The 13,641-nt window shown below is 41.0% G+C and overlaps 1 protein-coding gene across 1 annotated transcript in view; it reads right to left on the reverse strand.

Moving 5' to 3' along the window:
* Nucleotides 1-414: 414 nt before the first annotated feature.
* RND2 (Rho family GTPase 2) overlaps nt 415-13,641 on the reverse strand; it is an 81,335-nt gene continuing 68,108 nt past the window's right edge. The window contains exons 4-5 of the mRNA XM_075177417.1: nt 4,443-4,577; nt 415-1,156 (exon numbers count right to left, since the gene is read on the reverse strand). Of these exons, the coding sequence (XP_075033518.1) occupies nt 908-1,156; nt 4,443-4,577 (384 nt within the window). The 3' untranslated portion in view covers nt 415-907. The remainder of the gene's footprint in view (nt 1,157-4,442; nt 4,578-13,641) is intronic.

The following is a 13,641-nucleotide window of genomic DNA, read 5'->3' on the forward strand; positions in this document are numbered from 1 at the left end:
TGAATTTCGCATCCAATATGCAAACATTATTTATGTCAACTGCACATTTACAATATGTGTGATGTATCCTGTAGTCCGGAGGTCGTCGACTTTCAGCTGCTGTGAAACTACAAATCTCAGACAAAGGCTGGCCGGGCATGCTGGAACTTGTGGTACAACGACAGCTGCACAGCAGCAGGATGCCTGAGCCTGCTGTGGAACAAATGTCAAAACATGACAAAAATGTAATGATATTTCTTATAAGCATTTTATTGTTTTAGGATTTAGATGTGGCATTACCCTCCCTGTCTATAAAGCATATAGTACTAATAACGGTGTGAGTGCGTTCAAGGTTAGGGACCTGTTGATCACCCTCGTTCAACTATCTTGTCAGCAAAGTAAAATCTTAACACCACAAAAATAGCAGCAACAGCATAACAATAAATTGAATTTAATTATATTTTTGGATTACAACGATGCTTCAATTATCAACCCCACACAACCTTCCAAACCCCTCCATTACACAATGTGCATCATCTGTGTGTGTATATATACATATAAACATACATACATATATACACACATTACATAGTCTTTACGCAGACGCCTCCTCTTAGCTCTGTACAATGGGCGTGAGCTGTGTGCGCATATAAATACATTTATGGAGACAGAATCAGCAGGACAAAAGCAAACTCTTAATGCGCTGTTTTTTTTGCTAATTTGTTTATAACGCCATTGACTTGCATTTTCCATCTATATATTTTTTTTTATTATTTTTTTTTTACGGTGATCCAGAAATAGTCAAAGTCCAACATCTTAACTATGGTTACACGATACTGGCCAAAGCACAACCTGCCATGTCTGTGTATTGGATGCCCGTATACTGGTGTAAAGTGGAACCACGCTCTATTTACAGTCAGTCAGGTTCTCACATGATAGAACAGCTCTTGGCACGGTCTTTGCGTATCTCTGTCTCGCTTAAGAGTTCAGTCCGTCCAGGCAGCTGCGAGACGCGTTTCAGTCCCCTCTTAGAGTTGCTCCGCTTGAGGTTCTTGTGGATGCGGTTAACAGAGGCCAAGGTAGTGACGTGAAAGACGTCCCTCACGCTGTTTTCCGACACCTTGGAGGAGCATTCTACGTAGGCCACTGCTCCGATCTGTCTGGCATGGGTGCTACCCTACAGCAAGAAAGAGATGCAATTCATTAAATTGAGTATTTTGCGTGCTATGAATATTCACTTCTGTTTACTTAGATATATCCAAAATAAATTTACAACACGGGAAGCTTTGCAGAAAGAGTTGATGGCCACACTCACGCTCATGTTCCAGACACAACAGAGGTAAAGTGTTAATATAATCACAGCTTGTTTTTGTTTTATTTTCTATACTTATGCAAAATAAATACATTACTTCTAAAACCTTTTTTTTCATGTATTTTTTTGTATTTAATGTATTATAATGCATTTTTAATGTTGGCAGGAGGCTATCTGTTTATTTATAGAAATAAACAGATATAGAATTTGCACATCATTGTTCTCATTCATTTCTTTAATTCTATCATCTATAATTAGAAGTCAAACATTGGCAAAGAATTCTGGGCAATGGTGAAAAGTTTAATGCCAAGACCATATCCGGTAGAATGATGGCATGTGAAGAGATAGCCGACATACACAAAAGATATGGTATGATTTGCTAAAATCTGCAAGACACAGATGAACTATATTGTCATCAGTCAGAAAACAAAAATGACCATTTTTACAGACAAATGTTATTTCTCTGTTATAATGTGATATCTGCTTTAGTAATGACCCTGGTCTAGCTGCTCCAGACAGCCATACAGCCTCTTTGTGCAGGCTCTGTAGTTTTGACAGTTTGCGTGACAGCTTCCCTTTAAATTAATTTTCTCATCTGCACATAAATAACATTTTCTCTTTGTCATTTTTGTTTAGTCTGCAGACAACGGGCTGAAAAAAAGATACTGTTTTAAGTCCATGGTTTAGGTATGAGAATGTAAGCAGATCTTGGACGGATGTGAGTTAGGACATAGTAGGAATGAACTGTGGGAACTGTATAAACACAAGCCAAGTGTTTCCATTTTAGGAACACAAGACGTTACTCATCATAAGAAAACATGCCAATCCTTTCATTCCTAATGTTGCTACTTTTCTTGTACTGGACATATTGAACTTTAGTTTGGAGCCAACATCAGAAAGAACTGAAATATTAATTTGTATGAGACCCACATGGTTGTATGGCACTACTTGTGAATGGCTGTCCCTTTACCCTACTTGTGAAGCAGAGGTACTTCTATGCCTGATAGAGGCTTTGTTCAAAGGTTATTGATTTGTAATCTAGAGAAAACTATGCAGTGGCATTTTCACCACTGGTGCAGTATACTTGGGCACGAGTCAAGACAGACCTTGACATATAGACCCAAACTCCGCCAATTGGGCATGCCTGGCACTGCCTTTTTTAGGTTTTATTTGTGACTGAAGAGATTGGGTAGATGAAACCAGCACATTGGTCCTACCTGGTGGCTTACCCCTCCTCGGGAACACCGCCATCATTCAGCACATGTGGGATGGGTACTGGCTTTCCAGAGTTTGACAGGAGTCTATCTTCTACAGCGTTCAAGCTCTGCTGGGCAGGCATTCTCCTATATCCTCATGTCCACTGCCTGTGCCGAACACCCCTTCACTCCAAACTCTACCGTCTCTTACACTCCCCACATTCACGCTCTCTTCTAAGACTCTCTCATCAGTGACACTACAAACCTACTTTCTGATTAGTTCCCTCCTACTGCAACAATTTCCTGTCTGGCCTTATCACCAGTCTTCCCCACTTCAACACGTCCTCAATGCTGCCTCGAGGCAGGTTTTTCATTCCCGCTGCTCTGCTAATCTCTATACTGTCTCCCCGTTTACTACAGAATCCAAAACAAACTCCTCCCCCTTACCTATAAAGCCCTCAGCCACTCCTCAACCCTCTACATCTTCAAACTTACCTCTCCGCTCTGCCAATGATCATCACCTCAACTCCCCACTGATAACACCATCCCTCTCCCACCTCCAATAATTCTCCTATGCTGCTCACCATCTACAGAATATGATTCACTGCCCAAACTCTCCAACAACCTCTAAAGTTTTGAATTCTCCTTAAAAAAAACACTGGTTCCTTAATGCCTACCAGTCTAACTCCACTCTCAGTGGCCCGGCTAGCCAATGCCTATATTCTTACTCTGTGTCACCTTCCCCCCCTCCCCCCTCTAAATGTTGGGACTAAAAATGTAATGATAAGATTAATTAAGGGCAAGGAGAACTAATCATTAGATGAGGGTGTTACTGATTTAATGTTGGGTGAGGGAGGCCTAGAGTGGTTTTCAAGAGGTTAATAGTACCCATCTCTTCTCCAAACAGGGCATCAACATTCCAGGATCTGGCCAAGTAGCAATAGATCTCATGACACCAGCAGCAGGTAGCAAAAACAGTCACCTACCTGTACTGATTCTGCTGTGACAGGGCTGAGACCTTTGGCCTGACTACAGGGATAGTACAGAGTTATGCCCCACTTCACCCCTACCAGCAGCTTATACCCTGCTGCTGTGCTCGATGAAGAGTGGGCTCAGAGTGCTGCACTGCATTACACAGCAGCAGACAACAGCTGCTGGCCAAAGTCCTTAGTTCAGAACCTGGAAGTGGCTGCTTAGTGCACAGATGACAAGGGGAGAATGGTGGGGAAGCATATGTGATCAGAGGAGAGTAAGAAAGGCATATGTCACATATGAGGTGGCCCCTCGCACTATAGGTGCACTAAATACTATGTATATGGGATTGCATAGGAATAGTGACCTGACAACAAATGCAATATGTGCACTCCCTGTTAGACTGTTATAGCATGATGAAATTTTACCAACAGTAAAAGAGGTAAACACATATGTTGTGGTCCCGTGTTGTTAAGTCAACTGACCTGTCTGGTATGATACTATCAAGCAGTTGTAGTACATTTGATCATATAACAAAACACTAGCATAACCGCAGGGTTTCAAATGTGCACAAAGAGCAGTGACCATATATATTATGGGTATAATTTTACTTATTTACAAGGTTTTTATTGAAGATTAACAGGTTTACATACATAGCCTAAAAGAACACTTAGCCAATTACAACTTAGTTTACATCCAAGATGAGTCAGCTCAGTCAAGACAGAAACTTTAATTCACGCAGCAACCAGAAAAAGAGGGTAAACAGGGATCGGCTATAGTTTTACTTTAAATTATCTGAAACAGTGTTTGCAGACCACTAAAGGAACAGCTTAAATTTGCAGCCCATATTTTTTTGGAACTACCCGATTAAGAATGTAAAAGAAAACAAATTCACCATACAAATATTTGATATACAGTAGTTATATCAACAAATGAAACAATTTAAGCAAAGGTGCATTATTACATAAATAAAAGACTCTTACCTGTTCATGTGTAACTGGGATAAGTCTCTGTTTGGACAGTTCCCGCAGAGTGTTCATATCTGTTCTCATGTCAAGTTTACAGCCCACCAGGATGACCTTGGCACTTGGGCAGAACTCCTGAGTCTCACCTTGCCACTGCGGAAACAAGATAATTAGGTTTAGAGAGACTGCTGGGTCATGATTCAGGTTATTGTAAGCTGCATTGACCTTGCTTTGCAATGTAACAATCAGCCAACACTAAAAGTTACAGTTTTAAGGGATATGGATAAAAAATAATATAACTATATACACAATCTCACCTCACTTGCCCAGATGAAGGATTTCTTTTGTTGCTTTCTCACAGCTGGAGAAAACAGTCAATGAAATAGAGCAGGCTAGAGACGTAGGCATTTTCTCACTGTCCTGACCAACCATTGACTGTTTTCTCACATTCCGCAGTGAAAGAAACCACTCATCTGGAGTAGCCTATAATTGACTGAACAGCTCTATAAACTCAGTAATCATTTAGTTCTACCTGCCTGATCATCACTGGCTTACTAACAGGAAGTGTACTGAGCAGACCACAAACATATCTTACCCCATAATCATCATCATCATTGTTTATTTGTAAGGCGCCACAAAATTCTGCAGGGCTGGGCAGTCAGCAACAAACCATAAAAAAATACAATCACACATAAAAAGAGAACACGAACAGCCGAGGTTGATGAAGGAGGTGCAGACGTGAGACAAAGGACATAGAGTGCTCTGCTCGTCACAGCTTACAACCTTATCTGAAACAGTTTTGGTTCTGGTAAGTTACTGAAATCTGTACACTGATATTTGTGACTGTTATAAGTACACTTTTTTTTTTTTTATATATATATTTTAATATAAAGCAACTGGTTCTTTAGGTTTAGGAGGTCCCTTAAATCACTGATTTAGTATTAGTATATTAGCAGATTCAACAAATTATTCTTTTTTCTACAGCTCTTTTTTAATACAGTAGAAATTATTTTAAACTATTTTTTGTAATCTTTTTCAAAATAAAGATTTCAAACAGATATTTAAAGTTATGTTTTATAATATGCCCCGATTTTAAGCTTATTTAACAAGTGTATGTATACTATTAGTTCAGGTGACAACAAGGGGTTTAGGGGTTAAGCACCTCCTCCCCCAACTCCTTATCATTAACACAGTATTCCCAATGATGTATCCAATAATTTAGGCCTGGACACCCTGTGGCTATCGGTTGGCCAAGCATGCTGGGTCTTGTAGTTTCCCAACACCTGGAGAGCCACAGGTTGTTCACTTCCTGCACTAATTAACCCCACATTATATTATAACAGAAATTACACTCTTACAGCTACCCAGTGCAGAGCTCAATCCTGTGACCGCTGTACTGTACAAAGCCCATTCTCTGAGAGCTAGGATGCAGAGTCCATTGCCTGTCGTGGTCTTGTACAATGCTGAGCACATTGTTGGGGGCCTAGTGTCTGTCACAGAGCCGAGAGCCTAGTGGTCATCTTTTCATACGAAGCCCAGAGTCTGGTGGCTAGGTAACCTGTACAGGGCACAGTCCCTGGTGGCCAAGTGTATCTTCTTTGGCCGTTCCAGGAATTGGAGCAACTATCAGTCAGTAATAGCAATCGCTGGTATCCGTCCTTATACCTCGCAGAAGAACTTTATAACTAAAGTGCCTCTGCTGGGTCTTTAAATCGAAGGAGGCCACACACAGTAGGGCCTGAGGCATCACTATACTTGGATGAGGCAACTACTCCCTAGGACAGTGATGGCTAACCTGTGACACTGCAGGTGTTGTGAAACTACAAGCCCCATCATGTTTTTCCAGTAGATAACTAGCTGATAGCTGGCAAAGCATGCTGGGGCTTGTAGTTTCACAACACCTGGAGTGTCACAGGTTAGCCATCACTGCCCTAGGTGGTTGCGGACCCTGCCTATGCTTTAGCCTGGTGAAAATAAACCCAGTTTTTACAATACAGATTGCATCCTGGAAACCGGCGTACAATAGAGAGCAAAAAATAAATGTTAATAAATCAAAGTGACCACCATACAAAGCAAAGAGTATCCGAATTACTGATACACCACACAGAAAGCATCCAAGTGACCTCCATAAAATACACTTTACATATACACCAGGTAAAGGGGCAGTGACTAAGATGTCAGTATTTTCCTGTATACAATGTGTAGAGTCTTGGTCATTGAGAGGTCTATTAGCGTCAGTGACTCAGAGCTCGGTAAACATACTGATGAGGGTGTTATAGGAAGACATCACCCTCCACTCAAATACTTACTTGAGGGCGTGCAGATGCTGACGTCCATCTTGGCCTGTCTCAGCCCCTTCTTCTTGAGGCCTAGTTGCACAGTAGCACTGGTGGAGCTCCCGTTATTGCTGAGGGTCAGGCTTTAACAAAGCAACCTGTTGGAGTGAGTTAGTTCTCCTCTGGAGAATTTCCCTTCTTGGCTGCCGGACAGGAGGAGGAAAAGGGGAATCTGCAGCTTGGACCTTCTTCTGTGGGGAGGGGATGCTCCTCTGGTGCAGGAATTTGGAGAAAGTGGAAGCCAGGGAGTGGCTGGCGTAGGAAGGGTTTGGGCTGGAGAGATGTTTCTATGCAGTGCTGCTTAGGAGATCTTCAGCAGAGCCAAGAAGGGGCCTCTCTCTCAATTCTCAGCCTGTCTCTCAGCATGCATCCTGCATCTCACATCTCCTCTCTTTCTAACAGCTCTGATCACATCTCTCTCTCTCTTTCTCTCTCAGTTTTTCTGTCTCTCAGCCTGTTTCTTTCACAGGGGTCTCCCTCTCTTAGCCTTACTCAGCTCTCAGTCTCTCTCAACATGTATTTCTCACAGCTGACTCTCTAAGCTCTCAACCTGCTTCTCTCATAACTCTCTTTCTCAGTCTGTCTCTCTCCAAGCTCTCAATCTCTCTCTTTTACCTCTCAGCCTGTCTTTTAGCCAATCTTTCTCATAGCTGCCTCTTTCAGCTCTTTTATATCTCCCATCTGTCTCTCTAATAGCTGCCCCTTTCTCTCAGACTGTCTCTCACAGCTGTCTCTTTCTAAGCTCTCAACTTGTCTGTCTCTTAGTCGGCTTCTCTTTTACCACTCAGCCTGTCTAATTGCTGCCTCCTTCTCTCAACTTGTCTCCCTCTCAGCCTCACTCTCACATCTGTGTCTCTCTAAGTTCTCAACCTACATCTCGTTGAGCCTGACTCTCTTACAACTCACAGCCTGTCTTTCTCATAGCTGCCTATCAGCTTCCCTCTTTCTCTCAGTCTGTCTCTTGTCTAAGCTCGAGCCCATGTCTCACTCAGCCTGTGTCTCTCTCATTTCTCAGTCTGTGCCTCACTCGGCAAAGGTGGCAGGCCAGGCATAGGTAGTCAAACCCAAAAAACGGATCAAGTAGCCAGCCAGCCTCAGGCACATAACCATTAAATATAGGCTGCAGGCTCTGCAATTGATTCCAAGATCTGTAGGTCTGTCGATCAGGGTCTACTGCAGCTGTCACTCTGTCTCCAAGTGGCCTCAGAAAGCCATCGGCCTACCGGGAAATGTTCCTGTAAGGTCTATGGCCAATCCGCCTCTGGTGGTAGGAATAGAAGTCCCAGCATGTCCTGGCAGCCAGATGAACTACAACTTTCATCATTTTAATCTTGTCATCGTTCGAGGAGTTGTAGTTGGGAGAGAGACACATTTTGCAATTCCTGCCCCGCTAGTAAACCATGTTCTAATTTACATTCAGCCTCCACTCTGCTTATGCAGAACTGTATTGAACATTACACATAATTGATGAGTTGCAAATGACAAGTGTTGCCCATTCAGAACAAGGTCACAGAAGCCTGACATCCAGCAAGGAGCCTTATACAAGCAAATCCCTACCTCCTAGTATCAGTGTAGAGCCTGTTTCTGTGCTCTCTGTACAACAGATTAATAAATGATAAGCACAGCTCCTGAACCCCTCGAGTTCATTTGCTTGTTTAATGGAATACATTCATTTCCCATGCCGAATACTAAGTAGCCAAATTTTTCTTATTTGTCGTAATCTGTTGGAGAAAATAGACTTCTGCTTCACATAACAAACGAGGCAACGGATTCAGCAGAAACCTCACAGCGAGGGCAGGAAGATGTGTTACACAGTGACAGAGGGAAAATACTTCCAGTCTGCCTCACAGACACTGCTGAAAAAAAGTTGGACTTGTAGTGAACAATAATAGCTGAACTACTGGCATTGTTCCAGGATACTGGTATAAACACACATCTGCTCGTATTAAAAGTATTTCACTATTTTCATTTGTATTTCCAACCATTATCCATAGTAACTTGTGTGGCTTGTCGTGTACACAGCTAGGCCAAGATAGAAGACATTAGTTGGCTGCTGTCAGATAACTAATTTGCATATCTGTATTTACCAACATGAATGGACGGTGAACCCATGTTGACTTTTACAATGATTCATAGATTCCAATAAAACCAGCTATGAGTTGCTGGAAGAACAAATGTCAGTATTTATTGAACTACCATCACCTTCCCTCTCTGGAAAAATAAATAAAGTGTCAAATATTGTCTCTAACCCTGATCAATAGGCACTCTAACCTCCCAAAAGTGATTTAATGGTATTCAGGACATTATAGTCAAAATAATGTCTCTGCTTTATCTTACGAAATAAATTTTGTGCACTGACGGACACAATGACTAAACACTAAGGGGGCTCATGTAGCCTTGGACATATTTATGCCCTGAATATGAGCAGGAACATACCCACACATGAAAAAGCGTGTTTTTGTGCATATGTTCAGTGGAATGTGTCTAGTTGTACATCAGTTGTATGTGCTCCTGATTTACGTTAGGAGTAACAAATGTGTATGCCTACGCCCCACAGTAGCATAGAGATATAGCATAGAGATATGGCTTGACAGGCTCAGTAGTAAATGCAAAAATCACATTACCCTATTTGTACACAATATAATAATGTAATGAGGTGTCATATACAAAAGAGAAAAGTGTCTTGGAAGATATAAAAGAGGTTGCGCATACCATATAATTCAATACAAATGAAATTAAAGTTAATACAAACATCGTCGTTTTCCACCTTTAAAAATCAAATGGGAATCTTCTTTCCTGCTGCAAACCAAATGAAAATGTCAATTAAGTAAAGTGAATAGATGACTGTGACTTCATATAATATAGCAGCCACACTAATGATTTATGTACTATTAGCTAGTGTGGTCAACCCACAATCAGCCAATCAGAAGTTGCTAGCTAGCGCTGCTGATTCTAAATAATCATCATTGCACCAGCCTCCAGCATCCGCAAGTGACACGCCAGGTATAGCTGCATCTACATTCAGGTTTACCATAGCTGAATGCGCCTCTACTGTACTCGGCCTACGCTCGCTTGTTCTATGCACTGCAGACTTGGTCTGGACATGTATGCTAATAGCTTACAAGAAACTAGTGTCTTTAAAGATCACTACCAAATTATACACAGTGAATGGCATTTCCTCAGCACAGGGTTATTAAATGCCATGACTAAATACTGCAAGCTTTTCCACACTGTAACCAGAATCCATATAGTGTATAGTCAGGACCATGTAGGATGGAGACAGATACACATTATATTACCTTGTTTCTATGTATTAAACAATGCAATGTTTAAATGGTCTATATATTATATTAAAATGCATACAATTTATTAAGATGTATTTAGTCAGCACATGATGTAGCTGTTTACAATTGGGAACAGACACTAATAAAAAAAAAAAGACTGTGTGTTACAGAGAGGCAGAGGCTTACAATCTATAGAACTATGAGAGTTTGAGTGGTTAAGTGCTACATATTGCATATTGACCCAGCCAGATTGCAAAAGGTACAATTTGGTCATTTACATGTTCTACTTACAATCCCTGGATGCCTTTAAAAATTGCCAAAATATTGTATAGTAGGGTTCTAGTATAAGCCTATTGAAAACACAGCAGGCAGCCACAAGAAGTGTTCAATGGAGGATTACTGAAGACACTATGGGGTATATTTACTAAACTGCGGGTTTGAAAAAGTGGAGATGTTGCCTATAGCAACCAATCAGATTCTAGTTATCATTTTGTAGAATGCACTAAATAAATGAAAGCTAGGATCTGGTTGGTTGCTATAGGCAACATCTCCACTTTTTCAAACCCGCAGTTTAGTAAATCTAGCCCAATGTATACAATGTGGTGTTTAACCCTAACAAAAAATTACTACGATAAACAAATTATATGGGAATTTTATGGTAAATTGGTAATTACGTGTCATAATCATGTGTGGTTGTTCAAATGGCGAGACAGGACTATGAAAAAAGACCAAACAACCAATGATTACTTTTAAGAAATTACCTTGGTAGTCTTTTGTAAAGGAAAATCGGATCCACTTGCATTTTGCTTGTAGTAACTATTTAAAGGACCACTATCCTTAAAATACTGGTCGACTTACATTAAAGAGCTTCTAATAACAATCACAAGTGTAAATCGTATATAGTATAAGTTCCAGAGCAGAACATATTTAAGATAAAGTTCTGATTGTGAGGATAATTATATTATAATATAATATAAATATAATATAATATATATATATATATATATATATATATATATATAATATAATATAAATGTCTAGTGGCGTGTGTTAGTCTGTCTGTGTGTGGAAAAAAAAACAAACAAGCTGCAGCGCCACCTGCTGGGCAGAGTTATACACTGACCTATATATTTCTTGAAGGAAAAGTGACAGTTGGGAGTGGTTGGTGGTTGCCGGGGGTGACAGTGGGGAGTTTTTAACACCTTAAGTAGCTTGATTTGACTAGAATGCATGAGTATCATGCACGGGTTAACTGACCTACTAAATTCTTAGTGTGTGTGGAAAAAAAAAACCTCAAAAAGGGCTGAAATTTGGTATACTGACATTATTGACGAGTTGAGGGGTCAAACTCATTTTCGTGAGGTAATTTTACCTCATGAACACACATGTGTACAGTGGCGGATACAGGGGGGTGCGATCGGGGCAATCGCCCCCCCCTAGCAGGGGTTTGCTGCCGACGGCTGCACAGTATGTGCAGGTCCGTTTGGCAGTGACAGTCTGCTGCCCGGCTGCTCTGATTGTGTTTTAAACACACTGTCCCTGCCGAGCGGACCTGCACATACTGTGCAGGCGTCGGCAGCCTCAGAAGTCGGAAAGGGGGCGGGGCCTAAATTGCCCGCGCCCTAACATCCCCCCAGGGAACAAACATTTTCTAGATCCGCCCCTGCATGTGTAGCGGCGTGTGTTAGTGTGTGTGTGTGTGTGTGTGTGTGTGTCTGTGTGTGTCTGTGGAAAAAACTATTTTCTCAGAAAGGGCTCATCCGAATGTACTGAAATTTGGTATACTGACATTATTTGACAAAAAAATGCATGAGTATCGTGCACGGGTTAACATATATATATATATATAAGGTTGATGGTCATTTAAATAAGACTCCCTCACACGACTAACCCAGCACAGCATCTACAGTACAGAGGGAACAGAATTATACCCTTGCTCTGTGCAGCGTACTGGCTACATACAGTGATGGCTCTCTCCTGAGTTATACATCAGCATGACATTTGTATCTGCCGGCTCCTCCATTCCTGCTCAGTTTCCCTGATTACAGCAGCATCAGATAGTCTTTTCTTATCTCCACCAGAGTGATACGGGAGAACAAAAGAACAATAATGTACATCTATTCATCTTGATTTCCTGCAGAGAACACAACCTCCTCCCTTTGATGGAACATGTCTTGTTTAAATTATAAGTGTAACTTACAACATCAATGAAAGAAATCTGCTTGATGGGCCTGCCCCTCCCCCATACACACACAGTGCATAATGATATTTAGGACAGATACACATTACCAGCCCCTCACTGCTCTGCTTAATGAAACACAGAAGTGTTGATTGCTCAGCATCATTATGCTGAAAATGCAATATTGTGAGGTAAAAACCATCTTCCCCCCATGGCTCACAATGGTATTAACAGCTGTAAAGGCAAAATATCCTCAATTATACGGTTTCATTCATTCATTGTTGTGTTTGTCTACTTTATATAGGAGTGTACCCCCATGGCTGGTGCATATATCTTTCAACATATGAAACAAAATACAAGTTTGGGAGAATTGAGAGTATGAAAAAAAATTGTATTTACCAAGGGTCACAGAAATTCTATAACAATTCAGAGAGAGATATTTAACAAAGACTTAGGGTCCTATTTATTAAGCCATAAACTATACATATATTGTGCTTTAAGCTGGGTAGACATTATGGGCCTGAGTCATTAAGGAAAGCAAGGCAAAAAAAAAAAAAAGGAGTAAATGTTCTCCGGGACAAACCATTTTACAATGCAAGGGGTGCAAATTAGTTTATTATTTTGCATATAAGTTAAATACTGGCTGATTTATCACCTAGCACACAATACTTGATAGTTTTACTTTTACACTGAAATTTAAAAATTTGATCTAGGTCATGCCCTATCCCAACTATATATTTGTCCTCACATTTAAAATTTCCCTCCTCCTCCAATGCAACATGGTTTTGCCCAGGTGCAAAGTCACTGCTTTTTTATGCTTTGCTCTCCTTAATGACCCAGGCCCTATAGGTTTTTCACCCGATTGTCGTACCAATCACACAATAAATTACTGTTAGGTCCAATATTGCATTAGTGTGTACGCTCCGATCATGTTTTATCGTACCAATGCACATTGTTTGATTTTATAAACTGACTAAAGATCACTATGCACGATGAAACGATGTCGGGCAAATCCTGCAGTGTGAATGAACTCACGGCCAGCAGTGTAGGCAGATCTCCATACAGTGTGCAGAGTCAGATCTTTTCAGCAGACGGTTATGACAGATGAAAGCACACAACTGAAGGCAAATCATGCAAAATCATACAAGTGCATACAAATGAATCAGCATGCTGAGCAGGACTTTTGGTCATTGGCAAAATCGTTAAAGATATCACATTGGGAGAAAACTTCTGTAGTGTGTACCCAGCTTTAGGCTACGTTTTGCATTCCCCATAATTCTCAATGGGGACTGTGATCCGGGTCAATTTAACAAGATCCAAAAAGTCTAGCTTTTCAGAGGTTGACCCCGATGGAGTTAGCTGTGCTGCCCTATGAGGAGAGCATTCCCCATAGGAGATCCCTCTCTGGCAGCCTTCCT

This window comes from Mixophyes fleayi, chromosome 6, assembly GCF_038048845.1.
Source record: "Mixophyes fleayi isolate aMixFle1 chromosome 6, aMixFle1.hap1, whole genome shotgun sequence".
Taxonomy (NCBI): domain Eukaryota; kingdom Metazoa; phylum Chordata; class Amphibia; order Anura; family Limnodynastidae; genus Mixophyes; species Mixophyes fleayi.